The 26,402-nt window shown below is 53.7% G+C and overlaps 1 protein-coding gene across 1 annotated transcript; it reads right to left on the reverse strand.

Annotated features, from left to right (window-relative positions):
• Nucleotides 1–91: 91 nt before the first annotated feature.
• LOC136455943 (magnesium-protoporphyrin IX monomethyl ester [oxidative] cyclase, chloroplastic-like) lies at nt 92–2,780 on the reverse strand. The gene is made up of 5 exons (XM_066455672.1): nt 2,207–2,780; nt 2,044–2,108; nt 1,401–1,728; nt 1,208–1,306; nt 92–802 (listed from the first exon to the last, which is right to left on the reverse strand). The coding sequence occupies exons 1-5, from the start codon at nt 2,687–2,689 to the stop codon at nt 539–541; spliced, it is 1,239 nt and encodes a 412-aa protein (XP_066311769.1). The 5' UTR covers nt 2,690–2,780; the 3' UTR covers nt 92–538.
• Nucleotides 2,781–26,402: the final 23,622 nt, after the last annotated feature.

A 26,402-nucleotide genomic window follows, 5' to 3' on the forward strand; every position in this document is an offset into this window, starting at 1 on the left:
TAGTATCGACAAACTTCTACCACGATTTTCTTACAAATGCTTATAGATAATTGTCACTTATGATGCATGACATTGCTAAAACAAAAGGAGATATGTAAATTCACATGCTACAGCCTCCAAACGCTGTTAAATGGTTTTCTAGTGTTACACAATCAACCAAATGTGCTGGATACATTCATCATGCTAGTTCGACGTTCCATGGTTGATAAGTAACTGCACCGAGGCCATATGTGATACGGTTGATCAAATAAAGATCTGTATGCTTTTGCTTCATTAGCAGTACAACAACTTCGGACGCTCCCTTCTGTTGGAAAACTGAAACGCTTGCTTCTGATGCAGTTCACTGTCACTTACATGGAGATACCACACAACAAAAACTTGCCAAGTTTTATGTTGCCGAAGTATCAGTATTTTACAGGCGAACACAAGAAGATGCAGATCCTCTAACCATCCAGCGCTTTCACCATTCAAGCCTTAGGGAGAAAGCACCAACTTGTCTTTCGGGGTGAATAATTCGAAGACAAATCTTTCTACAGAATCAGTAAACAAGCTGGGGCTCAAATTCAGCAAAATCAACTGAGCCAGACTCGATGGGGGGCATGAGGTATGCGGCAATGATCTCAGACACCAGAGCGGCAATGAAAGGAATCCTCTTCAGGTTCTTCACTAGGGGAATGTCGTCAGATTCTCCGATAGCAATGATCTTCTGGTTGATCACAACCATCCTGTCAAGCTTCCTCTTGAATTCAGGGTTCTCAACATCCAGAACAGCAGGGAAGATCCTCGCTGTCGTGCGGTTGGTCTGCACAGGTATGCATGTTTTTACATTGTCAGTAGCAGCCTTAATTAAAGGGCATACCCAGTGCAGAGAGCTCCCGCTCTGTGCGGGGTCTGGGGAAGGGTGTCAGTGGCAAGCATTACCCTCGCCTGTGCAATGCGAGGAGACCGCGACTCGAACCCGGGACCTTCCGGTCACAGGCGTACCCAGTAGCAGCCTTAATTCTGTTCGGAAAAAAAGCAGCAGACTTAATTCACACCAACATTTCTAGAAGCAATTCATAGATTCTCCTAAACATCGATGAACTATAACAAACTTCATGTGTATTCCTAATCTTTTGTAAGGACATTATTGTGATATTCAGCATTGTTCAGAAAAAGTATGAAATATAGTAAACAGGTGGAAATGAAATGATAAACTCATTTATACCTCAATGATCACATGCATGTCAAATTCTTTGGTGTTCAGACCAATTCCCTCATAGAATGCAGTGCGTTGGCAGTCATTCAGGTACATGGTCACATACACCTGCAAAAGGTCACGTAACACAACTATCAGGAGTGGGACAAAACGAAGTTTGGAATTAATCGATCTATATAACAAAAGAGTAGCTCGAAATTACCGAGAGGCAGAAGAACCGTGACCAGAGCTTTGCCTTCCAGTCATTGAGGAACTGCGGCTGAGCCTTGAGCAGGGCAGAGAAGAAGTCACCGTGCCTGTTCTCATCCTGGCACCAGTTCTCGAAGTACTTGAAGATGGGGTACACCTGGTACTCTGGGTTCGCCTTGAGGTGCCTGAAGATGGTGATGTACCTCCAGTACCCAATCTTCTCAGACAGGTAGGTGGCATAGAAGATGAACTTGGGCTTGAAGAAGGTGTACTTCCTAGCCTTGGTCAAGAACCCCAGGTCCAGTGCCAAGTTGAAGTCAGACAGCCCTTTGTTCAAGAACCTAGACAGCGCAAATCACAAGAAACTTTCAGCTGAATTTCTCCATGCCCTCATCAATTGACCTAACTACTACTACTGACTAGTACCTCATTGAAAATGAGTATTTTGTTTGCTCATGTAACCACTAACCAGGCTCGTTTCAATTATGTCTGCAAACTTAGAATGCATTTTTCATGAGGTAGAAGCACCGGCATAAGTTTTCATGAGACGGACAGACAATTACATTTCCTAATCTTTATAAGATAAGAATGCATTTTTTGGCTACTAATTGCACGCATTGTTGTGTAGGATGAATGAAAAGAGATAAGGTGCGTACCCAGCATGGCGCGCCTCGTCCCTGGACATGAGCGAGAAGATCTCCGCCACGACCGGGTTGGTTTTCTGCAGAGGAAAAGCAGGGCATCAGCACACGCCCACCAGGTGGTCGAGGAAATGCACGAGACGAGACGAGGCAAGCAAAGAAAGAAGCAGGAAGGAACCTTGAGCCTGCGACCGAGCTCCTTGTAGAGGAGGAATCCGGAGAACTCAGCGGTGCAGGAGCGCTCGAGGAACTCGACAAAGATCTGGCGGAGCGGGCCCTCCATCTTGTCGGCGGCGGCCTTGAACTCGGAGTTGCGCACGAAGTGGGTCTGGTTGTAGTCCGTCTTGAACTCCTGCAGCAGCGCGTCGAACTCCGCCTGGTTGAGCTGCTTGTTGATCTCGGCGTTGAAGAGGCGCTCCATCTCGTCGAAGTCGGTGGTGTAGAAGCGGGGCGTGAGCAGCGTCTCCTGGATCTCCGTCTTGCCCCGCTTCTTGGGGCCCGAGGACTTGGGTGGCGCGGCGGCCGCGGCGGAGGCGGACCCGCGGAAGCGGACCACGGAGCGCCGCGGCGCGAGGGGCAGGCCGGCGGCGGCGAGGCCCCCGCTGTGGCGGTGCGTCGCGGCGGGGTTGAGGAGCGAGAGCTCCATGGCGGAGGAGGCCATTGGTGGCGACGGACGGGACGGGCGGTGGCCAGGACTGGCCGGCGGGAGCGAGCTCTCGTTCAGGGAGGAGGTGTATATGCTGCGGCCTGTGGCATGCGGCCGGCGCGTGGTGACATGGCATGGCAGTGGGGATTGCGAGCGGTGACAGATAAGGTGGCGATGAGGTGTCATCCGGGGCTTCTAATCGCCGTGCGCCATGTGTGAGGGAGCCCAATCTAGCCGCACGGTTTTCGCCGTATCTTTTCTCCCTCTCTCTGATTTTCCTTTTCTTTCTTTCTCACACGATTGCTGTGATTTCTTCTTTCTTTTCTTACGATGAAATGTTCTAAGCCACATATTTTGTAGGCGGGAACAAATGGTTGGTTCAGGTTCTTCTTGCTCTTATTATTCATGAAGAGCGCACAGCCTTTAAAAAAAAATCGAAGGTTCCCCAAAGACAGGACAAGGAGTGCAGGTCTCGATATTTCTTTCATGAAGCTTGCATGCTCATTTCAAGCTGGACAATTATTTGCTCCTAAAGGCATGTTTGGTAAGACAGTGTTAGTTATTAGTTGAGACTAAAACTTAGGGGGTATTTGGTTCGAGCTACTAAACTTTAGTAGCTACTAAACGGTTTAGTCACTTTTAGTAACTCCAAAGTTACTAAAGAGGACTAAAGCCCTTTTAATAGCTTTTAATCATAGCGTTTGATTAAAAAGTTACTAAAGTAACTGAAAGCTACTAAATTTAGTAGCTACTAGACGAACCAAACAGGCCCTTAGCTCAAATTAGCATAAGTCGATCAGCTAATTGACTACCAAATAGTTAGAGCCTTGGAGGCTTGGCTAAAAAATTAGAGCCCTGGAGGCTTAAAAAATTGGCACACTTATTAGCGCTGTTGTTTGGATAGGTTAGGACAAATTTTAGCTAAGTTTTAGTTAGCTACCAATTAGCTCTGGATATCCAATAGGCCCTAAAAAGAACCGAAACATTCTTACGCAAAACTACTGCATTTCAAGACAAATTCTAGAGTAGATGCCAGCATCGGTTGGATTTGGATACAAGGAGCACATTAGCTCTCCAATTTATTTTACGAGAAAAGAGTGCTTCAATTAATTAAGGAAAAAAAGGAACTCCAGTCAGGTTTCAGCAACTTAGTTAGAGCATCTCCGATCGTTCTCAAGAATAACAATGGTAAATCAATGAATTTTTCAAGTGGCTAAAAAATATTGGGAGCATATTTGTTGTGTTCCTCTATCAGTTTCCAAAATCTCGCTCCTAAAATATTGAAGTCAATTTTGCAAAATGAATCCCTTCATCCCGAACTATTTATAAATAACTCCAACCACTTTTATAATTTCTTTATCTCTTATACATTTGCATTGGGGTGTCAAAGTGTTAAGAAATTCTTGAGGATAGTAGTTATGCGGATTGTCCACCGTACAGTTAAAGCTATGATACACCATTTTGTTCTCCATGGAAATGACCTATCATCTTCATGTTAATGACATCAACACAATCATTTAGCGTAGATAATATCGCTTGCGAGGCGATGTAGTTTTTGTCTGACATATTTTCATTGAACCTAGGGAATATACAATCAATTAGCACATCAAGATCACTATCGTTTTTTATGTGCAATACACATATATCACGAGGAAGACATATTTCAACATCACCATTGGCCTCTTTGGAGCCTCCACCGTGCGTAGCAGGTATTCTGCAAACCATGGGTCGCTCTTTGTCCTCATGTTGTGCACCAGTTTCAAGTGTTGTATGGAATTCCAAAGGTATGACATCCGTAGCGAGACACCGATTATCTATGCCCTCGACCCCCTTTGAACAACAAAGAGAATTTGCCTAAAACCTCCATGGAAGACCATAGTCTTCCCACAATACAGAAGCAAAGGTCAGTCCTAAAGACCATAGTTGCCTCTTTGTCACGGTCGCCTCATCCCAAATACTGAGAGATGTATCAATGTAGTTTGACAGTACCACTCTTGTTTTAAGCTAAAAAAAGTGCCATCACCGATGGCAAGGGGAACCTTGAAGCATGAGTGCACAGTTCTGCCACCAGGCATTATTGAGGCTATGAAACTAGATGTAGATGATGTTAGAACATCTTGTTCTTGCTATGTATAGTCGCGAGCAGGGCCCTGTACAGCTAAGTCTTCCCGGTGCCTCTAGGCCCATCCACAAAGAATGAACCCCATGTCCAATATTAATAGCAGACATAACCTCATCATAGGTAGCCTGCTGCTCCTCGTTAAGGGTGTTCAATAAAGCCATGTCATTAGCATTAGCCTCAGTTGATAGGTCGAGATGGAGGACTAGAGGGGGTGAATAGTCCTTTCTAAAACTAATTACGTCGGCTAACCGAAATAATGTGGAATTAAAACTTATTTGGTCTAATCAAGACTACACCCCTCTATCTAAGTTCACAAGCACCTTGCAAAGAGATCCTTATTGAGCAACTAAGATATCAGGCTTGGTAGAGCTCACCTAAATAATTCTAGTTTGCAAGGTCACACAAACCTATATAACTAATATTTAATTAAGTAACCGGGGAGCTCCTACATATGCTAGTATGCAAAGCACACAAAGCCTAAGCTCACTAGCACTACTCAAATAGCTAGGCTACTCAAGCCAAACTAGATAGCTCAAATTACTGAGATACACAAACTAAGCAATGTAACTAGTAAGGCTACACAAGCCAACTAGTTACTCACGGGAGCTATTTCTATGCTACACAAGCAAACTAGCTACAGAAGAGCAGCAACACAAGCACAATATATGAACAAGTAAATACAAGGTTGTGTATGGAGATCGCAAGCCAATGGGAAGATAATGACACAATGATTTATATCCCGAGGTTCGGTGGCTTGCCAACCACTTAATCCCCGTGAGACAAGCTCAAGGTTGCCACCGCCCTCTTGCTAGTGGTGACCCTCAAGTCACACTCTCCCACGTGGAGTGCTCACCACGAGCTCTAGCACTCGACCCGGCAGGACCACTTGACGCTCTTCACGTCTCGCTCAATTAGAGTTGCTCTTCGCGTCTCTCGCGAGACGAGCACAACACCCCTCAAAAACACTTCTCTGGAAGCACCACACAAGCTTCTTATGGGGCTTCATGATGGAGACCACACCACCAAGCCGTCTAGGAGGTGGTAACCTTCAAGAGTAACAAGCACCACCAGCTTACAACTCGATCACCTAGTGCCAATACTTGCAATCTCACACCACAATGCACTAGTGATCGCTCTCCCACTATCGAATGCAAACTCAACACGCATAAGAGAGATAGAGGGTCAAAGTCAAGCACAACTCAAGCGCAACACATCCCCAAGGTGCTCAATGCCGCACCTAGTTTTGAATAACAAAACATATGTGTGCCCAGGATGTCCAAACACACATATAATAACAAATTGCATAATATCAAAGTAAAATACTTTATTACATCGATAATTCATTACATTACATTATTGTCACATAGTCTTGCTCAACAACAATATAAAACGAAAGCGATAAACTAGCCCATGCTGCCATAGGACTCTGACTGGTGGACATCAACTTAGAAGTCCTAGACATGTTCAGGTGTGGCAGAACCGCCTGAAATAACACACCTTTGGAGGCTCTCATCTTTCGCTAGACTCTAAGCACCCCGAAAGTTGGCTACATCGGACAATTCCGTCGAGCACACCCCAAGAGAGAACTCGAACAATCCACGTTTTACACACAGAATCTAATAATGAGAATGAGTTTACAATACTTAGTCTATTTCATACAACAAGAGCTCTCGGAAATACATTATTACAATACCAAGTTCAGGAGTGCGGAATTTAAACAGTGGAATTGAAATAAACATCTAACGATAAGATACAAGGATCCATCTATGCCCATTAGAAGAATCCTCCACACAACAGTCACTCCTCAAGCTACACCTGCAATAGGGGTAAATAAACCCTGAGTACACAATGTACTCGCAGGACTTACCTAACTAGTGGGAATAATTTCCTGACTCCAAAGGATATTGTCGGTGTTTCGTACAAGCACCGGCAAGTAAATTTATAGTAATGCGCGTTAGGCTCGGATGGTGTGCTAAAGGACACAGAATTTATACTGGTTCGGGCGGAACGTCCCTACGTCCAGTTTGTTGCTGCTTGTGTTATTAGCACCGTGTTCGATCTGTAGTAAGGGATACAAACTGCCGAGAGAGGGACTTGTCCCAAGTCCCTTAATCGAAGGGCTGAGAGGTGGTCAAGAGCTTCGTAGCTGCTTGAATGTGTGTAAGTGCGTTCTATTGTTCGGTCCTATTTTTTGCCGTCCGTTTGATGGAGGATATGCCTCCCCTTTTATAGATGAAGGGGCTGGCTTTACAAGGGTGAGAGCTCTAGGATGCGTACTCTACTTACCTTGTGGCTCATGTCTACCTGGTCCGGTCCTTCCTCCTCATGAGTGTGAAGGAAGATAAGTGTTTTAAGATGTCGTCAATATCTCTGTAAGATGTCAGATCAGTCACAGCATGCTGCCCCCAGGGTATGGGCTGTAGTACCGTGGTTTTGACTTAGGGGGCCTCCCCCAGCCTTGCTCCACACGCCTTCTGGTTTCCATGATTCCTGTTGGGAGAATTCGGGGTCGGGGTCCGGTGTAGCGCCGTGGCCAAGGCTCTCTGACTTGGAGGACCTGAGGGGTCGGGAAGAGGGCCTCCCCCGCTTCCTCGGGTCCACAGCGCGGTGATGGAGTATCCGTCGTTCGTGGAGATAGCAAATCCGTTCTTGGAGTGTAGCGGTTGTCGTATATCTTCGTTGGGTTCCGCGTCCCAGAGCTGAAGGCGGCGCCTACAACTCTACAGAGTGAGGCGCACGCGCCTGTAATGCCTTTTGGGCTCTGCGGCGCCCGGAAGGGTCTAAAGCGTCAGTCCTGTCGTTCCCTGGCAGTTCTTTTCTTGTCAGGGTGCAGGGTATGGTCGTTGGAGCCATGGTTGACCCAAACGTCTTGTCTCGTCCTGTACCCATCGTTATGAGGGACAGATATCGATCAGGGCGAGGTTCGTTCTGGGCCGTCGGATGAGACGGAGGCTAGTCCCTATTTCTTGGGCGAGACTAACCCTATCCCTCCGGGATCGGGCGAGGCGGAATCTATCCCTTAGCCCTCGGGTGAGACCGAGCCCGCCCTATAGGCGTCGGGCGAGACGGTGATTAGCCTTGAGCCTTTGGGGCGAGGCAGGGTTATCGCATAAAGGCGTCGGGTGAGGCTGACCCCACCCCTTCGGGATCGGGCGAGACAGAACTCATCCCTCAGCCCTCGGGCGAGACCGAGCCCGTCCTCAAGGCGTCGGGCGGGACGGAGATTATCCCTCGGTCCTCGGGCGAGACCGAGCCCGTCCCAAGGGTGTCGGGCGAGGCGGAATCGAACTTCTGTCATTCGAACAAAGGATGACATGGCACCCATCGTCCAGAAGCTTTTTACGTTCGGTGGTTATCGGTTCCACCTTCTGGGGTACCCCGGTATTAGGTCCCCGACAGTAGCCCCCGAGACTCTAGGTGATTCGGGCAGAACCGCCTGGAGGGTGTTTTTTGATTTTGCCGAAGCTAAATTGCCGGAGGGTGCGCGCGAGCGCACCCGATGGGTGTAGCCCCCGAGCCCCCAGGGTGACTTGAGTAGAGTCGCCCGGGGGGTTGTATCGGCCCCTTCGTGGGTAAGGCTGAAGGACTTAGTTTTGCATCAACTGGGTGTTTCTTCGAGTGGGTCATGGCGTCCCGTTCGCTAGGGACTGATTCGGAGCTATCCCAACTGGCGCTTCTGCCCTCGATGGCGGTTTGTTCGCGGATTCCTTCTTAGTTGGGCCGGCCGGCGAGTTTCTGGGCTCTAGGTGGGCCAAAGAGAAAGGAACAGGCCTTTGTGGCCTGCGTTTCCCTGGTGGTAGAGAGTCCGGATTTGTTTGGGGAAGGCGAACCGTCCGCCGAGATTTTTGGGATAAGGAGATAGGGACTGCGGGCGCGTGTCCCGCGACGCGACGCGGGGGCGCGCGTGGCAGGCCCGGAGATCGAGGCGGACGGTTGCCTTTCTCGTGTCCATCGCCCCCTATAAAAACCGCGGGGTTCGCCCCTAGGGTTCCGTATTTCGCTCCCCTTCCTTTGCGTTCTGAGACATCCGCCGCCAATCTTCCCAGCTCCTCACGCCCGCATCGCCGCCGTCGACCGGCCTGCGTTCGTGTTCCAGCCGCCGTTAAGCTCGCGCCTGCCCTTCCCCCCTACTGCCTCAATGGAGTTGTGGGGCAGATCAAGCATCTCTTCCCGGTGTCTGGAGGGCCTCGTTCGCCGTGGCCTTCTCCGCCCACAATCCGCCGTCCAGGAGTGGTTGCTTCCTGGCGACGAGGGCGAGCCGGTGCCGCCTGAAGGGTATGTCGTCTCTTTTGCCCTCTTCCATGAGCGGGGTTTCGGGGTACCCGCGCATAGATTCCTTCGGGGGCTATTAGATTACTATGAGGTAGAGCTGCAGCATCTAACTCCCAATGGGATACAGCATATGGCAGCGTTTGTTGCCCTGTGCGAGGGTTTCCTGGGGATCGATCCCCATTTTGATCTGTGGCGGCATTTCTTTAGCGTTAGTCTGTCGAAGAGGAAGATTGGGGGGAAAGAAGTGGACGCACCGATGGGATGTGCCAGCATTCACCTGCGCCATACCCGATCGAAGGGCTACCCGTACATGCGTCTGGCCACATCCAACAAGGGATGGCATTCGCAATGGTTTTATGTTAGGGATGATGCGAGTGCCCCCCTGCCGAAGTACACCGGACGTCTTATTGCGGATGCTCCGGCGTCATGGGGCTGGGGCGTCCAGACTAAAGACAAGAAGCACATCTCCGACCTTCTCTCCGCCCTCCATGCTCTGAAGGGTCGGGGTGTAAAGGGGTCGGGGATTATCGGTGCTTACCACGCGAGGAGGGTGGCGCCACTGATGGCGCGCGTGCTTCCCCTGCATCGGATGATGCCAGGGATGTCGTTCGAGGGAACGGTGCTCGTTGACGAGGCGCTCCCTTATTCGGAAGTGGCGCAGCGTGTCAAGGAGGCGACGGAGCCGACGAAGGATTCTGCCGGCATGGTCCTCGACATCGTGTATCCGGTGCCCGGGCATCCTCCAATGCGGCCGGAGCCTGGGTTCTTCGAATTCGTAAGCCCTCCTCCCCTGCGCTCTTTTCTTTCTCCTGAATCTCCCTTTTTAATACTTGCTTTTGTGATGTTGGGGCTAGCCGAGGGGGCTAGTCTTCAAGGATAGTCCGGCTCCGCTGCCGAAGGACAGGGCTGTGGCGGCGGCGAATCGACTCGCGGCCGAGCGGGACAAGAAGGCAAAGGAGGAGATGAAGAAGGCGAAACGACTGAAGCAGGAGGCACGGGATCGGGGAGAGGACGTGAGTAGTGAGGATGACGATGATGATGATGATGACGATGGCGACGACGAGGTAGCCGTCGACGTGGATTGGGGCGTCCTGGAGGATGAGGAAACGCTGACAAGTGGCCACCCATCCGTGCAGGGGCCCTTTGCTTTTCACGCAGAGGGAAGTGAATCAATGAGATCGGTGGAGGCCGGCGAGTCCGCCGCTTCGCACGGCGTGCCAGCCGAAGATCGGTGGACGGGGGGCGCTGGGCCTGCTGCCGCCGACCCTGAGGCGATCGTGGAAGAGGGTAGTACCGGGGCCGCGCCCGGCTCTGATGCCGCGCCCTGCGAGGTGATGGAGGGGAGCAGCTCTGGTGCTACACCCCGCGAGATGAGGGAGGGGGACGGCTCCGGCGCCGCGCCCGACGAGACGATAGAGGGGAGTGACTCCGGCGCTGCGCCCGACGAGATGAACCCTCCTGCCCCAGAGCAGGGGGCAGGCAAGAAACGGTCCCGTCCGGACGAGTCAGGACAGGGATCTGGGGATCCGTCCCCAAAACGCTTCCGCCGGCCGAGGACATCAACGTAAGCTCCTGACTCCTCTGTGTTCACCTTTTTTCCATTTTTATTTTGACTTAATCGGTTATTACCTTTGTGTAGGTTCCTGCGGACGGGTCACCCCCTGGGGCTGGCGCCCAAGAAGAGTCTCGCCCTTCAAGCGGGACAGACGGCGTCGCCTGGAGTCACCCCTGTTTCGGGCAGGGATGGTGCCGATGTAGGGGCCGCGTTGGCCGAACCGACGGCGTCCACGGCGGCTCCCACGCCCGCGGAGGCTATTGAACGAGCGGCTTCTTTCGTGGCGGGCGTGGAAGAGCCGGCCGAGGACCGTGTGCCGCCGGTGATCGTGACTGCGCCGAGCCAGGATCAGCTGGGCGTGGTCGGGGTGGCACCCGAGAGCGTGGTGCAATCCGCGCCGCCAGGTGCCCATGTGGATCCGCCCGTGGCGCCCGAAGTGGTCCAGACGGAGGAGGGTCCGGCCGGAGGGTCCTTGAGTACGGCGGTGGTGCCGCACAGGGTCAGGAGGGAGCCACCACCGGCCCCTTTGTCGGGAGGAAGCCGCTCCCCTGCGCGGGGGGAGCCGCCGCTTCAGTGGATGGCTGCTCAGGACCCGACGTCGGCTCTTTTCTCGCTCGATGATCATTCCGAGAGTATGGAGCGAGAAGGTCTTGACATCGGGATTTCGACCATGCTGAACGCCCTGGACCAGGCCAGAGGAGCCCTCCGTGAGATCGTTATCCCTACCTCTCAGGTATTTTCTGGACTTTTCTTTTTTCTTTCTTCGTGTGTTTGTGGGTTCTCGCATTTCTGATATCAGTCTTCTTCTTCAGATTCTTGTTGCTCGTAGCCGGAAAAAATCCCAATTCCTCCGCGAGCAGAAGGCGGAGCGGGATCGCCTCTCCGAGGAGGCCCGGCTGCGAGCAAACATGGCCGCCCAGCTTGCCATCGTCCAGGAGCGGGAGGCTCAGGCACGTCAAGATGCGGAGGAGGCGCACGGGATGTTCGAGGACCTGTCGGCGAGGTCTAAACTGGATGGAGAGGAGATTGCCAAACTCACAAAAGAGCGAGACGAGCTGCTGCAGAGGAATGCCGCGGCCAATGAGAAGGCCGGCGAAATCCTGAAGGAGCTGGAGATGGAGCGGGACCTCCGGCAGAAGGCCGAGAGTAGGGCCACAGCCCTCCAGCAGAGGGTGGACGAGGACGTCGAGGTGATCCGCTCTCTCCGGGCGGAGCTTGATGACGCGGTGAAAGGAAAGTTGAGTGCCGAGAACGCCGCCACCAAGCTGGAGAAAGAGGCTGCCTATACGCGCAGGGCCCTTCAGGCGGAGAGCGATGAGCATGATCTTCTACAAACTGCGGTCGGGGTGGTCCTTAACGCCCTGAGTGTGACGGAGCCGGTGGAGACCAGCCCGCTCGCGGCTCGTGTCGGAGGTATCACGGCTCGGGTGGGCCAACTTGAGGAGAGTGCCTTTCACGCCGGGATTACCCAGGCCTTCACCGTCGCCCACGCCCATTATGAGAAGGAAATAAACCTGAGGGTGATGAGCGAAGGCTTTCCGTCCACCTACGAGGATGAAGAGCTGGAGGAAATGGAGAAGATGGTCGCTCCTCTTGCGAAGAACCTGGCAGACAGTCTGAAAGAAATGGTTCTCCCTTCGCGGGAGTAATTAGTCGAACAATTTTGAGAACAGCTTATATGTAATATGTGGACAAGTGTCGGTATTTTCGAGTCTGGACGCCTTTCGCGCTTTTGCGTCTTAATTTCGTTTTGTTTGATTTTTTGCGATTTGATTTTTTACGGTCTTACCAATATGTTCCCCTGAACTATGCCGCTGATTATAATGTGAGGAGATTGAGGAGGTAGCCGTACCTTAACAGCCCCCGAGTAAGGTCCGACCCCCGCACCTGCCTGGGGTCGGGTGTTACTGGAGACCGGAATCGTGGTTTTGGTGACAATGGACGTCATCGCAATAATCCCCGCCCTGTCTTCCAACAGAAATCCCAACTGGGGACTCTATGGGCTCGGCAAGGTAGGGCCTTTGTCCCTGCATTGTTTGGCCCGAGCCCCCGAGCCTTGTCAGGGTCTGATAGGGGTCGGCCGTTATTTGCGTGTTACCCCGTCCTCGGTTTTCGCAATCGGAGGGGCTGAGTGAACGACACTTGCCTCGACGGCTTGAGTACCGTGCTCAACGAGCTCGCTAACGGGTACGTTCGTGCGGAATCCGGGTCCATCATTTGCTGATGGGGTCGGCAGAGCCCTCTGGTGGCACTCCACAACTTCTTAACCCGCCTCCCGGCAGATGCCTGAGTCGTTCGATAAGCTCAGGGGGCCCGATGGCCTCTCCTCGATGGAGATTCTGTGGGTTTGGCTCGAGGTTAGAATCGAACGAGAAAAGGTCGAGACGTCCCGGTTTGCTTCTGAGCGGGGTCGGGCAGGGCCGCTGAGGCTCGTCTCGGTTATTTCTCCCTGGCTCTGTTCGGCGTGAGGCGGCCTCGAGCCCTTCGCGGGCCGACCTTCGAACCTCAGCCTGTTGTTGCCTATATCGGATAAGGCGACAGCCGGTTCGTGGTGCGACACGAATCATTGGGATGCAATTTTTTGCATATGAAATGTTTTGAATGCAAGATTTAATTGAAAATAAAGGCGGTGACGTTACCTTGGTGGTATGAGTGGCGGAAAAGCTCCTACCAGATGGGTTCGGGTCCTGACGTTTGTGACGAGGTTGGAAAAACCTGCGTAAGAATTGCCCATTTTTTTGTGTCTCGGTGACGATCCGAGCCGTTCGATTAACTTGGGCAATCTGACAGCTGTAGGCGGACCCCTCCGATTCCTTCTTTGAGAAAGGCGGACGTCGGAACTAGAGACGCGAGAGGTGTTTGAGCATGATTTTTCTGGTGAACAGAAACATCGTAGCTATCGGGGCGTAGGGTTTGCTAGTTCGCCCAGTTTTACTCAAAGCTTTGTGCCTGAATGTCGCGCCCTTAGTTTCAAGCGTACGGAGGGGTCGGATGAAGAGGATGTCTGGATTGGTAGTCATCCTCGACAGCCCCCGAGTGATGTTCGCGCCCCTGCTATTTGACGGGGTCGGAATCTTGCGAACAAATTTTAACGCATAAAATATGAAAGCTGAGAGGCTTATCTTTCTTTGGTCGTTCGTTCGTCGTGTCTTCCGGGCCGAACGGTCGACCCAGAAGATCTGAATGGTCCCGTCATTGAGTCGTCCGTGGTCCTGCATGGGGAGGCGAAAAAAAATTGTCTGCCTATGTGGGCGCCTTAATCGCCGCGTCCAAAGCGGGTCAGTGGCGGGCCATGCCCAGGCAGTGTTCAGTCTGATCAAAGAGGGACGCTTCGTAGACCGGGGCTCGTCCCGTTACTTCCGGCGCGTCCCCTCAGATATCAATCAGCATTGATTGCGTATTAAAAAAGGGGAAGGGAGAGGGTTTTTCGTCCGACCTTTCGCCTTTCCTGAGTTACTGCGCCTCCTCCTTAAATAGGGAGGGGGAGAGGAGTTCTCATCCCACCTCCCCTTCTGCCTCCGAGCCGCTATCTCTCCTTCTTCTTCCTTTTCGCCAAACGCGTCCGTGCGTCGCGGTGGTTCCTGAGTGTGGAAGAGTAATGCCAGAGAGAGAAATAGAGGACTTACAAACTTGCTCGTGATTCTGGTGCGTGATGTCGAGCCGGAGGTTATCCAACGTAGATGAGATGGTGCGCGCGGCCCTTGGTGAGGAGTCGCTGCTGCTGAAGGAGAAAAGGCGTCGGTGGGCGTCGCACGTCGTTGACTGCGCCGTCGTTCGCTGCGCTCCTTCCTTGGCGGGAGGCGTTTCCTGCCCATGCGCCGTTGTCAGGGTTATGGCTGGGGACGATGGCGTAGTCCCCAGATGCCATTACGGTGGCGTTGCTGCCGGGGTCGCGCCTGACGACGATGGCGTAATCCCCGGACGCTCCGGCGGAGGTGTTGCTGCCGGGGTTGCGCCTGACGACGATGGCGTAGACCCCGGACGCTCCGGCGGGGGCGTCATAGATGGTGGCGCCTTCGAGAATCCAGCGAAGATGTCGCCGATGGAGAGCGTGGTGCGGCGCCCGTGGTAGACGAGCTGGCCCGTGTACATGCCCTCGACGTCGCCGATGGAGAGCGTGGCACGGCGGCCGCAGTGGACAAACTGGCCCGTGTACATGCCCTCGACGTCGCCGATGGAGAGCGTGGCGCGGCGATCGCAGCGGCACTTGTGGTAGAGCTGAGCCAAGACTGTAATGAAATAACGTTGTGGGGAAGCCCCCGAGTAAACAGTCTTCAGAGTATTATTGTTCCTTTTTGGTACTGACATCGCTTTGTAAGTAGTGAATTCGTGCAAAAAATGAATAAGATTACACCCTTCGCATGTGGCAAGTCATTTTAGCGCTTTCCAGCTCTTTTCATGGTCTAAGTCATAGGAAGCTAGGAACGTGGGCAAACTAATTCTGATTGAACTGGTGAGCAAAGAGGTTGCAGCCGCTGGGGCGTGGGTGTCTCGCAGTCCTACCAGTTGTATTCAGAATTGGTTCCCAAGATCTTAGCCCTCGAGACTTATTCACGAGGCGAATGGAAAACTTTAGACAATGTTTGCAAGTATAACACGGGATTTTTTACAAGCGTAATACTTGTATTACACATGACATATGTTACGATCACATGCCAGCCCCCGAGTGAGGCCTGACCCCTCGCGATTTGCAGGGGTCGGTAGTCACTAAGGAATGGGGCTCTGTTAAGACAAAAACTGATAAGGAAAAGTGTAAGCTTATTTTAAGGATAGAAACGACGTAGCTGCTCAATGTTCCAGGCGTTGGTGAAGACCTCGCCTTTAATGGTTTTCAACCGGTAGGCGCCTGGGCGAAGTATTTCCGCGACGATGTAGGGCCCTTCCCAGGGCGGGGAGAGTTTGTGGCGATCCTTGTTGCTCTGCACAAGACGGAGGACGAGGTCTCCGACGTTGAAGGCTCGACCCCGCACCTGTCGGCTGTGGTACCGCCGTAACGCTTGCTGGTAGTTAGCTGAACGGAGGAGGGCGATGTCGCGGGCTTCGTCCAGCTGGTCCATGGCGTCTTGGTGAGATGCCTCGGCTCCCTGTTCGTCATATGCTCTTATTCTTGGTGCTCCATAGTCAAGGTCCGTCGGGAGAACGGCTTCGGAACCGTAGATCATGAAGAAGGGTGTGTAGCCGGTGGCCCGGCTGGGAGTCGTCCTTAGGCTCCAGAGCACAGCCGGGAGCTCAGCGAGCCAACGTGCCGCCGAACTTGTTCAACCGGTTGAAAATTCTGGGTTTGAGGCCTTGAAGAAGCATGCCGTTCGCGCGCTCGACCTGGCCGTTCGTTCGGGGGTGCGCGACGGCTGCCCAATCGATTCGGATGTGTTGTTCATCACAGAAACGAACGAATTTCCTACCGGTGAACTGCGTGCCGTTGTCTGTGATGATGGAGTTCGGTACTCCAAAGCGATGGATGATGTCGAGAAAGAACAGCACAGCTTGTTCGGATTTGATTGTGGATATCGGTCGAGCTTCAATCCATTTTGTGAACTTGTCTATGGTGACAAGCAAGTGGGTAAAGCCCCCGGGCGCCTTTTTAAGTGGCCCAACCAGGTCAAGCCCCCAGACCGCGAAGGGCCATGTGATGGGGATCATCTGGAGAGCTTGGGCCGGGAGGTGTGTTTGCCGAGCGTAGTATTGGCACCCTTCGCAGGTGCGTACAATTTGCTCGGCATCGGCCACTGCGGTGGGCCAATAGAAACCCTGTCGGAACGCCTTCCCCACCAAGGTTCTTGGTGCGGCATGGTGACCGCATGCCCCACCGTGGATGTCGCTCAGAAGGAGTTTTCCCTGTTCGCCAGGGATGCAAAGTTGCAGAATTCCGATGTGACTTCGTTTGTAGAGTTCGCCCTCTACAAAAACGAAGGATTTGGCGCGTCGCGCGAGCCGTCGGGCTTCTGTCTTGTCGGTTGGTAGTGCGTCGTGAAGGAGATAGTCGATGTAAAGCGTTCTCCAGTCATCGGGAGGATTGGACTCCATTGCTGGGTCTTCTTCAAGTTCCATGACCTCGGGGCCGGGAGGATCAGTTGGCGGATCGGCCTTGGGGGTCGGAGCAGAAGGGCCATCGTCGGCTTGTTCCGACCCCGTGTAGCGTACCGAGGGTTTGTGTTGGTCACTGGCGAAGACGCCTGTTGGAACTGGCTCTCGGCTGGACGCTGCTTTTGCGAGTGTATCGGCCGCTTCGTTGAGGCGCCTGGGGATATGATTGAGTTCGAGGCCGTCGAATTTGTCCTCCAGACGTCGGACCTCTTGACAATATGCCTCCATCTTGGTGTCGTGGCAGCCCGACTCTTTCATGACCTGGTTGACGACCAGCTGAGAGTCGCCCCTGACGTCAAGGCGTCGGATGCCCAACTCGATGGCGATTCGTAGGCCGTTGATGAGTGCTTCGTATTCTGCAGTATTGTTTGATGAGGGAAAATGAAGCCGAACCATGTACCTCATGTGGACCCCGAGGGGGGATACAAAGACTAGTCCTGCTCCGGCGCCCTTCTTCATCAGCGATCCGTCGAAGTACATTATCCAGTACTCTTGATCGACGGCTGCTGGTGGCATCTGGACCTCGGTCCACTCCGCGATGAAATCAGCCAGTGCCTGAGATTTGATCGCCGTTCGGGGCACATAAGAAATGCCCTGATCCATCAGCTCGAGTGCCCACTTTGCGGTTCTTCCCGTAGCGTCGTGGCTACGAACGACCTCGCCGAGGGGGAACGACGTCACTACTGTCACGGGGTGTGATTCGAAGTAGTGGCGTAGCTTCCTCTTGGTGATGAGGACGGTGTAGAGGAGTTTCTGGATCTGGGAGTAGCGGGTTTTGGAGTCGGATAACACCTCGCTGATGAAATATACAGGGTGCTGCACCTTGAAGGCGTGCCCCTCTTCTTCTCGCTCTACTATCAAGGCGGAGCTAACCACTTGGGTGGTGGCCGATATATATAGTAGGAGAGATTCTCCATCGCATGGAGGAATTAGGACCGGCGGCTTGGTTAAAAATTGTTTAACCATGTCAAGTGCTTCCTGAGCCTCGGCTGTCCACTCGAAGCGGTCAGTTTTCTTCAGGAGTCGATAAAGGGGGAGTCCTCGTTCGCCGAGGCGTGAAATGAATCGACTGAGAGCGGCAAGGCACCCGGTGATCCTCTGAACCCCCTTTATGTTTTGGATCGGGCCCATCCTCGTGATGGCTGATATCTTCTCTGGGTTGGCTTCGATGCCACGCTCGGAGACGATAAAGCCAAGCAACATGCCCCTCGGGACCCCGAAAACACATTTTTCGGGATTGAGCTTGATGCCGTTCGCCCGGAGTTTCGCAAAGGTACGCTCAAGGTCGGCGACAAGGTGGTCAGCCCGCTTGGATTTGACTACGATGTCGTCGACATAGGCCTCAACGGTTCGCCCGATGAGATCTCCGAAGCAACTAAGCATACAGCGCTGGTATGTTGCCCCAGCGTTTTTCAAACCAAACGGCATTGAAACGTAGCAGAATGATCCGAAGGGCGTGATAAAAGATGTCGCGAGTTGGTCGGACTCTTTCATCGCGATCTGATGGTAGCCTGAGTATGCGTCGAGGAAACAGAGGGTTTCGCACCCCGAGGTGGAATCGACTATTTGGTCTATTCGGGGCAAAGGAAATGGATCCTTTGGACACGCTTTGTTGAGACCAGTATAATCAACACACATTCTCCATTTCCCACTCTTTTTTCGGACAAGAACAGGATTTGCTAACCACTCTGGGTGGTATACTTCCTTAATGAATCCTGCGGTCAGTAGTTTGGCTATCTCCTCGCCGATGGCTCTGCGTTTCTCCTCGTCGAAGCGGCGCAGGCGTTGTTTCACCGGCTTGGAGCCCGGGAGGATCTGGAGGGTATGCTCGGCGACCTCCCTCGGGATGCCCGGCATATCCGAGGGTTTCCACGCAAAGATGTCCTTGTTGGCGCGGAGGAAGTCGACGAGCGCGCTTTCCTATGCGGAGGAGAGCGCGGTCCCGATTCGGACTTTTTTGCCCTCGGAGCTACTGGGATCCAAGAGGACGTCCCTGGAACCCTCTGCTGATTCGAACGATCCGGACGACTTCTTTGCGTCGGGTGTCCCTTCAGTGACCTCCTCCCTGAGGGTGGCGAGCTCTTCGGACGCGATGACCGCGGATGCGTGTCCGCAGCATTCGACCTCGCACTCGTAAGCGCGCTGGAAGGAGGTGCCGATGGTGATGACCCCACGGGGGCCCGGCATCTTCAGCTTCAGGTATGTGTAATTGGGTATGGCCATGAACTTCGCGTAACATGGTCGCCCCAGAATGGCGTGGAAAGTCCCCGGGAATCCCACTACATCGAAGGTGAGGGTCTCAGTCCGGTAATTGGATCGATCCCCAAAAGTGACGGGCAGGTCAATCTGCCCTAGTGGCACAGCTTGCCTTCCTGGCACGACGCCATGGAAAGGTGCTCGGACGGGGCAGAGGCGCGTTCGGTCGACGCCCATCTCGTCGAGCGTCTTGGCGTACATGATGTTGAGGCCGCTGCCCCCATCCATCAGTACCTTGGTGAGCCGCTTTGGACCGACGATCGGGTCGACGACAAGCGGATACCTTCCCGGGTGTGGGATGGCATCCGGATGGTCGGTCCGGTCGAAGGTTATGGCGGATTCCGACCACCGGAGATATGCAGGCATAGCCGGTCCTGCGGTATAGACCTCTCGACGCGCGACCTTTTGGCGGCGCCTGGAGTCGTAGGCCGTTGATCCTCCAAAGATCATGAGGGCACCGGTCGGTGTTGGGAAGGTGTCGTCCTTCCCCTCCGTGTCGTTAGTGGTGGGAACAGGCTCCTTCCCCTGCTCCTCCTTGTTCAGACCCCCGGCCAAGTATTTGTGCATAAGGCCGCATTCCTTGTATAGGTGCTTGGCCGGGAAGGCGTGATTTGGGCATGGCCCCTCGAGCATTTTCTCGAAGTGGTTAGGGGTGCCCTCCGCGGGCTTCCGGCCACCTTTGCGGTCGGCAGCGGCCGCGAGTGAGCTGTCGCGCCGTTGCTTCTTATTTTTTCCTTTGGCGGGACGGTTGGAGGCGCCTTCGCTAGCGTCCTCGTCCCGCCTTGTCTTTCCGTCGGAGCGATCAAAGATGGCTCCGACCGCCTCCTCGCCAGAGGCGTGACTGGTGGCGATGTCCAGAAGTTCCTTGGTAGTTCGCGGGCCCCTGCGTCCCAGCTTGTGGACCAGGGATTCGCAGGTCGTTCCGGACAGAAAGGCTCCTATCACGTCGGCGTCGGCGACGTTCGGGAGCTCGTTGCACTGTCGGGAGAAGCGCCGGATGTACCCGCGGAGGGTTTCATCGGCCTTCTGACGGCAGTTCTTGAGGTCCCATGGGTTTCCAGGGCGTTTGTACGTGCCCTGGAAATTACCCACGAAGATCTCAGTAAGATCCGCCCAACTCTGAATAGCATCGGACGGCAGGTGCTCCAGCCATGCTCGTGCCGAGTCGGCCAAGAACAGCGGGAGATTGCGAATAATGAAGTTATCCTCATTCGCACCACCGGCCTGACATGCAAGCCGATAGTCTTCGAGCCAAAGCCCGGGATTTGTTTCGCCAGAATATTTAGGAATGTTCGTGGGTGGTCGATACCTTAGAGGGAACGCGGCGTTGAGGATGTGCCGGCCAAAGGCCTGAGGGCCTGGCAGGACGGGGCTCGGGCTTCGGTCCTCGTTGCTGTCGTAGCGCCCGCCACGTCGGGGATGATAGCCGCGGCGCGCTGCTTCTCCCTCGTCGCCGTGGGCACGTCTCCGAGCGTCGATGATGCTGCGCACGTCGCGGCCACGGCCGAGGCGTTGATGTACAGGGACGACGGAGGGCTGCCCGCCGGCTGGCGGTGTTTGGTGTACGGATGCATCCTTGGTGGGACGTACTGAGGGTGCGTGCTGGCTGGTGTCCGGTTCGCGTCGTCGAGACAACGAACTTTCCGCCTGTTGCGCGGCTGCACGCTCGAGCAACGTGCGAATCTCCCGATAAGCGCGTCGATCCTCGGACGTTGCGGCCTCCGGGAGGCCATGCAGCAAGGCGGTTGCTGCAGCGATGTTCTGGCTGGCTCGAGCAAAGTGAGGAAGGGCCCCATCGTCGGTGAGGATCCTTTGATGTACGGTGCGGGCTGTGGCGCGCGCGCGCCCCCCGTCTTTGCGGCGTTCAATCTCGCGATTGATGTCCGCGTATTCCCGTGCGAGCCCTTGCCCGGCCTCATTGATCTCTTGCTGACGAGCCCTTAGCTGCTCCATCCTTAGGTGAGATGGGGCTGTCCCATCCTCCCCGGATCTGCCGTCAGGATTATTTGTAGGGGTGGCCTCTTCCCTGGAGGCGCTTTCGACGTGACCCTCGGGGGTCTGCGTCATGTAGCATTCCCGGGAAGGGTGGTGGCTCCCCCTACTGGAATCTGAGCTGGAGAGCGATACAGGCTTCTCGTTGAGGAGCTCGTAGAGGGTCTCCGAATCGCGCTCAATCACCCCCACGAACTCGATATCCGTGGGTGATTGAACCACACGTAGCGCCTAAGGGCGGCCGGCGGTCGCCGCAGCGTTGTGGAGACCGAATGGAAACGCTGTCGGGGTGCTCCATACGGACCTTTCCGGATACATGGTGGCGTCGTGGGAAGCCCCCTTGGGTGACGGGACTCCCCGGGAGTTGTCTAGTGGGCCCTCAAGCCTGAGACGGTTGAGGTTGATGGAAGGGGGAGAGGGGGCGGCTGAGTGAGTCAGCGTCAGCTCTCCTCCTAGCGTGACGATGAAATCCAGGTTGCCGAAACGCACGTGTGCGCCCGGGGCCCAGGTGATTGCGTGGGTGGCCATCCGAGACCTGATTTGGAACGCGCAAGTCCCCTACCTGGCGCGCCAACTGTCGGTGTTTCGTACAAGCACCGGCAAGTAAATTTATAGTAATGCGCGTTAGGCTCGGATGGTGTGCTAAAGGACACAGAATTTATACTGGTTCGGGCGGAACGTCCCTACGTCCAGTTTGTTGCTGCTTGTGTTATTAGCACCGTGTTCGATCTGTAGTAAGGGATACAAACTGCCGAGAGAGGGACTTGTCCCAAGTCCCTTAATCGAAGGGCTGAGAGGTGGTCAAGAGCTTCGTAGCTGCTTGAATGTGTGTAAGTGCGTTCTATTGTTCGGTCCTATTTTTTGCCGTCCGTTTGATGGAGGATATGCCTCCCCTTTTATAGATGAAGGGGCTGGCTTTACAAGGGTGAGAGCTCTAGGATGCGTACTCTACTTACCTTGTGGCTCATGTCTACCTGGTCCGGTCCTTCCTCCTCATGAGTGTGAAGGAAGATAAGTGTTTTAAGATGTCGTCAATATCTCTGTAAGATGTCAGATCAGTCACAGCATGCTGCCCCCAGGGTATGGGCTGTAGTACCGTGGTTTTGACTTAGGGGGCCTCCCCCAGCCTTGCTCCACACGCCTTCTGGTTTCCATGATTCCTGTTGGGAGAATTCGGGGTCGGGGTCCGGTGTAGCGCCGTGGCCAAGGCTCTCTGACTTGGAGGACCTGAGGGGTCGGGAAGAGGGCCTCCCCCGCTTCCTCGGGTCCACAGCGCGGTGATGGAGTATCCGTCGTTCGTGGAGATAGCAAATCCGTTCTTGGAGTGTAGCGGTTGTCGTATATCTTCGTTGGGTTCTGCGTCCCAGAGCTGAAGGCGGCGCCTACAACTCTACAGAGTGAGGCGCACGCGCCTGTAATGCCTTTTGGGCTCTGCGGCGCCCGGAAGGGTCTAAAGCGTCAGTCCTGTCGTTCCCTGGCAGTTCTTTTCTTGTCAGGGTGCAGGGTATGGTCGTTGGAGCCATGGTTGACCCAAACGTCTTGTCTCGTCCTGTACCCATCGTTATGAGGGACAGATATCGATCAGGGCGAGGTTCGTTCTGGGCCGTCGGATGAGACGGAGGCTAGTCCCTATTTCTTGGGCGAGACTAACCCTATCCCTCCGGGATCGGGCGAGGCGGAATCTATCCCTTAGCCCTCGGGCGAGACCGAGCCCGCCCTATAGGCGTCGGGCGAGACGGTGATTAGCCTTGAGCCTTTGGGGCAAGGCAGGGTTATCGCATAAAGGCGTCGGGTGAGGCTGACCCCACCCCTTCGGGATCGGGCGAGACGGAACTCATCCCTCAGCCCTCGGGCGAGACCGAGCCCGTCCTCAAGGCGTCGGGCGGGACGGAGATTATCCCTCGGTCCTCGGGCGAGACCGAGCCCGTCCCAAGGGTGTCGGGCGAGGCGGAATCGAACTTCTGTCATTCGAACAAAGGATGACATGGCACCCATCGTCCAGAAGCTTTTTACGTTCGGTGGTTATCGATTCCACCTTCTGGGGTACCCCGGTATTAGGTCCCCGACAGATATGATAAGCTTTATGGTTTGCTGGGTTTTCTTTTTGCGAAAAGCATTACTAGTAGTGAATCCTTATGTATGTGTTTTATTAGCAGTCATGATTAGTTCATTAGTTGTAACACCCTGGTGTTACATTGTAATGTTTTGCTGAAACATTTTGTAAGCATCTGAAGTATGTGCATATGCATATGACATAATGTATTCCTCGATGTTCGGCACTTGAAACATTCATACGAAACATGAGTCCGTAGTTACGTTTCATATATTACTATGTAGTATTCCGATCGAATGGTTGTCGAAATCAAAGTGCTATAGAACGTTTGGCTAACGGCGGTATAATGTGTCCAGGATAGCTGGCTAGTACCTCTAGTAGGCTGGGTTTGGATTCCAACGCGGGATCATTCGTTTCAACGTCGTTCTCGTACGTTTTGAAAGTGGTCGACGATGCCACTTTTGGCAAGCTCTATGGAACGATCGGCTTAAGCAGCAGGACGATATCTTGGCTTCGTTAGATAGCTTAATGTACCCTATGGTGTATCAAATAGTTAGTTTGGCTTTTGGAGCATCATGTACTAGTTTCCTACTTGCTTTAAAAAGCGTGCGTGTCACTGAAATTGGCACTAGGCGCGGTCACCGCTGGCCTGGCACGTGGCTGGCATTGCTAGTGCTCTGCCGTGCCGGCCGTGTTTGTGCTCGCATCGCGTCCACCGTTTTGGCATCGCGCGCCATGGTCGCCTGCCACTGCGCCACTGCGACCCCAGCCACTACCGGCCTCGGCCACGCTGCTGCCTGCTGACCAAACTGCCGCGCCATGCCATGTTCTACGACATCTTGGCTGGGAGCATGCCAGGTCATTCACTGCACGGCGCCAACGGCTAGGCTAGCTCTGCTCCATTGTCTCCTTGGCTGTGCGCTCGATAGACGTCCACCTGCACCGCCATACCTCCACGTCACATCGCTTTGCGTCGGTGTCTGGCGCTGACCGCAGCAATGGCGCCATACCACGTTCATCGCGTTGCTGCTGTGGCCGTGCAGGCAGCCGTCTGGGGGTACGTCCCGCCCGTCCCGTTGTCTGTAGTGGTGATGTTGGCCCGAGCGTTGACGCCATAGACGAGCCATGCCGTGCCATGACCTCCCCTGCCTCTGCTGTCTCCATGCCCACCATGACGACTCCATCAAATTCGCAGTGGCAGCAGTGCCTTGTTTCAAATTGAGCATGTTTCCGACTCCACTAGGTAGCCTGCTGCCCTACCAACCCCGCATAGCCGACTATAGCTCTGCCATAGGCCCTAATTTTGGAAAGGCGAGTTTTCGGGTCCTTAAGACCAGGAGTGCCTGCGCCATCGACAATCATCGCCACCAAAGCAGCTCGGTCCAATTCCTAGCGCTACTAGGAACCGTGCTCACCACAGCCTAGGCCCTACCACCATAGTGCATCCCGTGGCACGGCCATGCCATTGCCATGCTCTGCCGCACTCATCGAGCGCACGTGGTCGGCTCGGCCTGAGCCATCTTCGACCGATTCATCGCGCCTTTCGGTTCCGTGGTGAGTCGCTGGTGCTCGTCCGCTACTTGCTTTGCCCCGGCCGTGCTGATGTTCACCGGAACGGCATCACCATACTTGCAAGGTGCCCGCCATCGTGGTCCAAGCCTGCTATGATGTTTCAGTGCGTGTGTCTCTGCCCTGCGCTTTGCGTTCGCACATAGGTGAGTATCGGCTCATTATTTTGGTTGGGGGAGGACTGGGGTGGCCGGCGTGGATCGTCGGTGCTAGTCCCGTCGCGCGCGGTGTGCGCGGGTGGCCACAGGGGCGTCGCTGGGGAGAGGACGAGTAGTTCGGACGGTGCTGCTGTAAAAGCGCTGACTAATGAAATAGTGACTTAGAGTTTGCTGCGAATTCATTGTAGTTCGGGGGTGCCCGTGCATAATTGCCTTCGCGCGTAGGCCATCCCCGTCGCGGGCCATTGGCCGGCTGGGCCACGCCTCCGCGTGGGCCGCACGCTGGCCTGCCGTCGCACGTGGGTGGGGTGACGTGCTGGTCCGGGCCTCGCGTTGTGGGCCGACGAAAGAGGTTTCGGTTTTCATTATTTCCTAGAATTAGAAATGCTTATTTATTTTTCTGTTATGAATCCAACTTCGATAAATCGTATTAAATTGCATGGTTGTCCAAAAATAGCGAAACTAAGTTTGTTAGGTTCGCAAAAATGTCATCTACCTGTTAGTACAGTTAGTTCACCATTAGCTGTTAGGATGGTAGGCTCATAAGATTTAAATAGAAAGCTTAGAATTATATCGATCAATAATTGCAAGAATTGTTGTGGCGAACTGACAATATCTTTAGCTTCAAAATTGTTATAGTAGGGTCCTTAGACCTTTATATACTTGCTGTAAAATTGGTAGCCGTAGAGCGAGTCGTTTAATGCCGTAGTTATTATCCTTGCTTTAGTGTATGTATCGTAAACTGGCATTAGGAGTAGGAGTATCCGTAGTCACCGTAAGAATGTATGACATGTTCATACTTGTTAGTAGTGCTGGTACGTAGTTTAGACTTTAGTGGGTAGATATCACTTAGCAGTTTAATAGAGGTACTTTTGCATTTAGGGTTGTTGTAGCAGTAGTGTTAATCATGGCATCATCATTTCATGTAGATCACGAACAGGTAGACTTTGTACCCGTCTATGAGCTGGAGTACGATGAGGTGATCGAGGAGTACGAGGAGGTGCTCTTCGCACAGGAAGGAGCCCAGGAGCCTGTTGGTACTGACCTTGCTGACCCGACACCTACCCAAGGCAAGCCCCGGTGCATAACCCCTATTTTTAAATGATCATTGAATATATTTATATGATATGCATTTACGTTACAGACATTTTATGGAAACTACATGCATAAATATATCCACCATGAGTCCTACTAGTACAGGTCGAGTAGCTGCTATGCTTAGGATGTCGGTAGCGTGAGTAACCTACCGTTACTCGCAAATAGGTGATTAAACTATGATATCATGATGAAATAATGGAAAGGAAAATGGTGACCGGATAGGGATGTGGATTTGGTACTGGTGGGTGTGAGGGGTTGTGTCCTGCGGCCAACAGGGCATAGCCTGGTTACACTTTTTCCTTGTCTGTGTCGATTAAGGACCGATCGTTGCATATGACTCTAGGTAAGTCACAGACTATTGTCCCAAGCACATACTTGGGTACGGGCACAGGGAAGACTTGCTGCTCTCTTGTCGTGGATCCGGCTCTTTTTGGACCGACTGATGGGAAGAGGAGGTGGTGGAGGTCCTTGCACTGCACTGAGTCCGGGATTCAGAGGCGGGGGCTTGGAGTCTAAGTTTGGACGGGGACCTAGACACCCGGGACAGGAGAGTGGTGGGTTAGTCCTGC

This window comes from Miscanthus floridulus, chromosome 6 (genome assembly GCF_019320115.1).
Source record: "Miscanthus floridulus cultivar M001 chromosome 6, ASM1932011v1, whole genome shotgun sequence".
Lineage (NCBI taxonomy): Eukaryota > Viridiplantae > Streptophyta > Magnoliopsida > Poales > Poaceae > Miscanthus > Miscanthus floridulus.

Excerpts from the sequence above, each read along its gene's own strand:
- LOC136455943 (XM_066455672.1), bottom strand. The coding sequence starts at position 2,689 with ATGGCCTCCTCCGCCATGGAGCTCTCGCTCCTCAACCCCGCCGCGACG. Across the intron at positions 2,109-2,206 it reads AGCTCGGTCGCAGGCTCAAG|AAAACCAACCCGGTCGTGGC; the intron begins GTTCCTTCCTGC and ends TTTCCTCTGCAG. Across the intron at positions 803-1,207 it reads ACATGCATGTGATCATTGAG|ACCAACCGCACGACAGCGAG; the intron begins GTATAAATGAGT and ends ATACCTGTGCAG.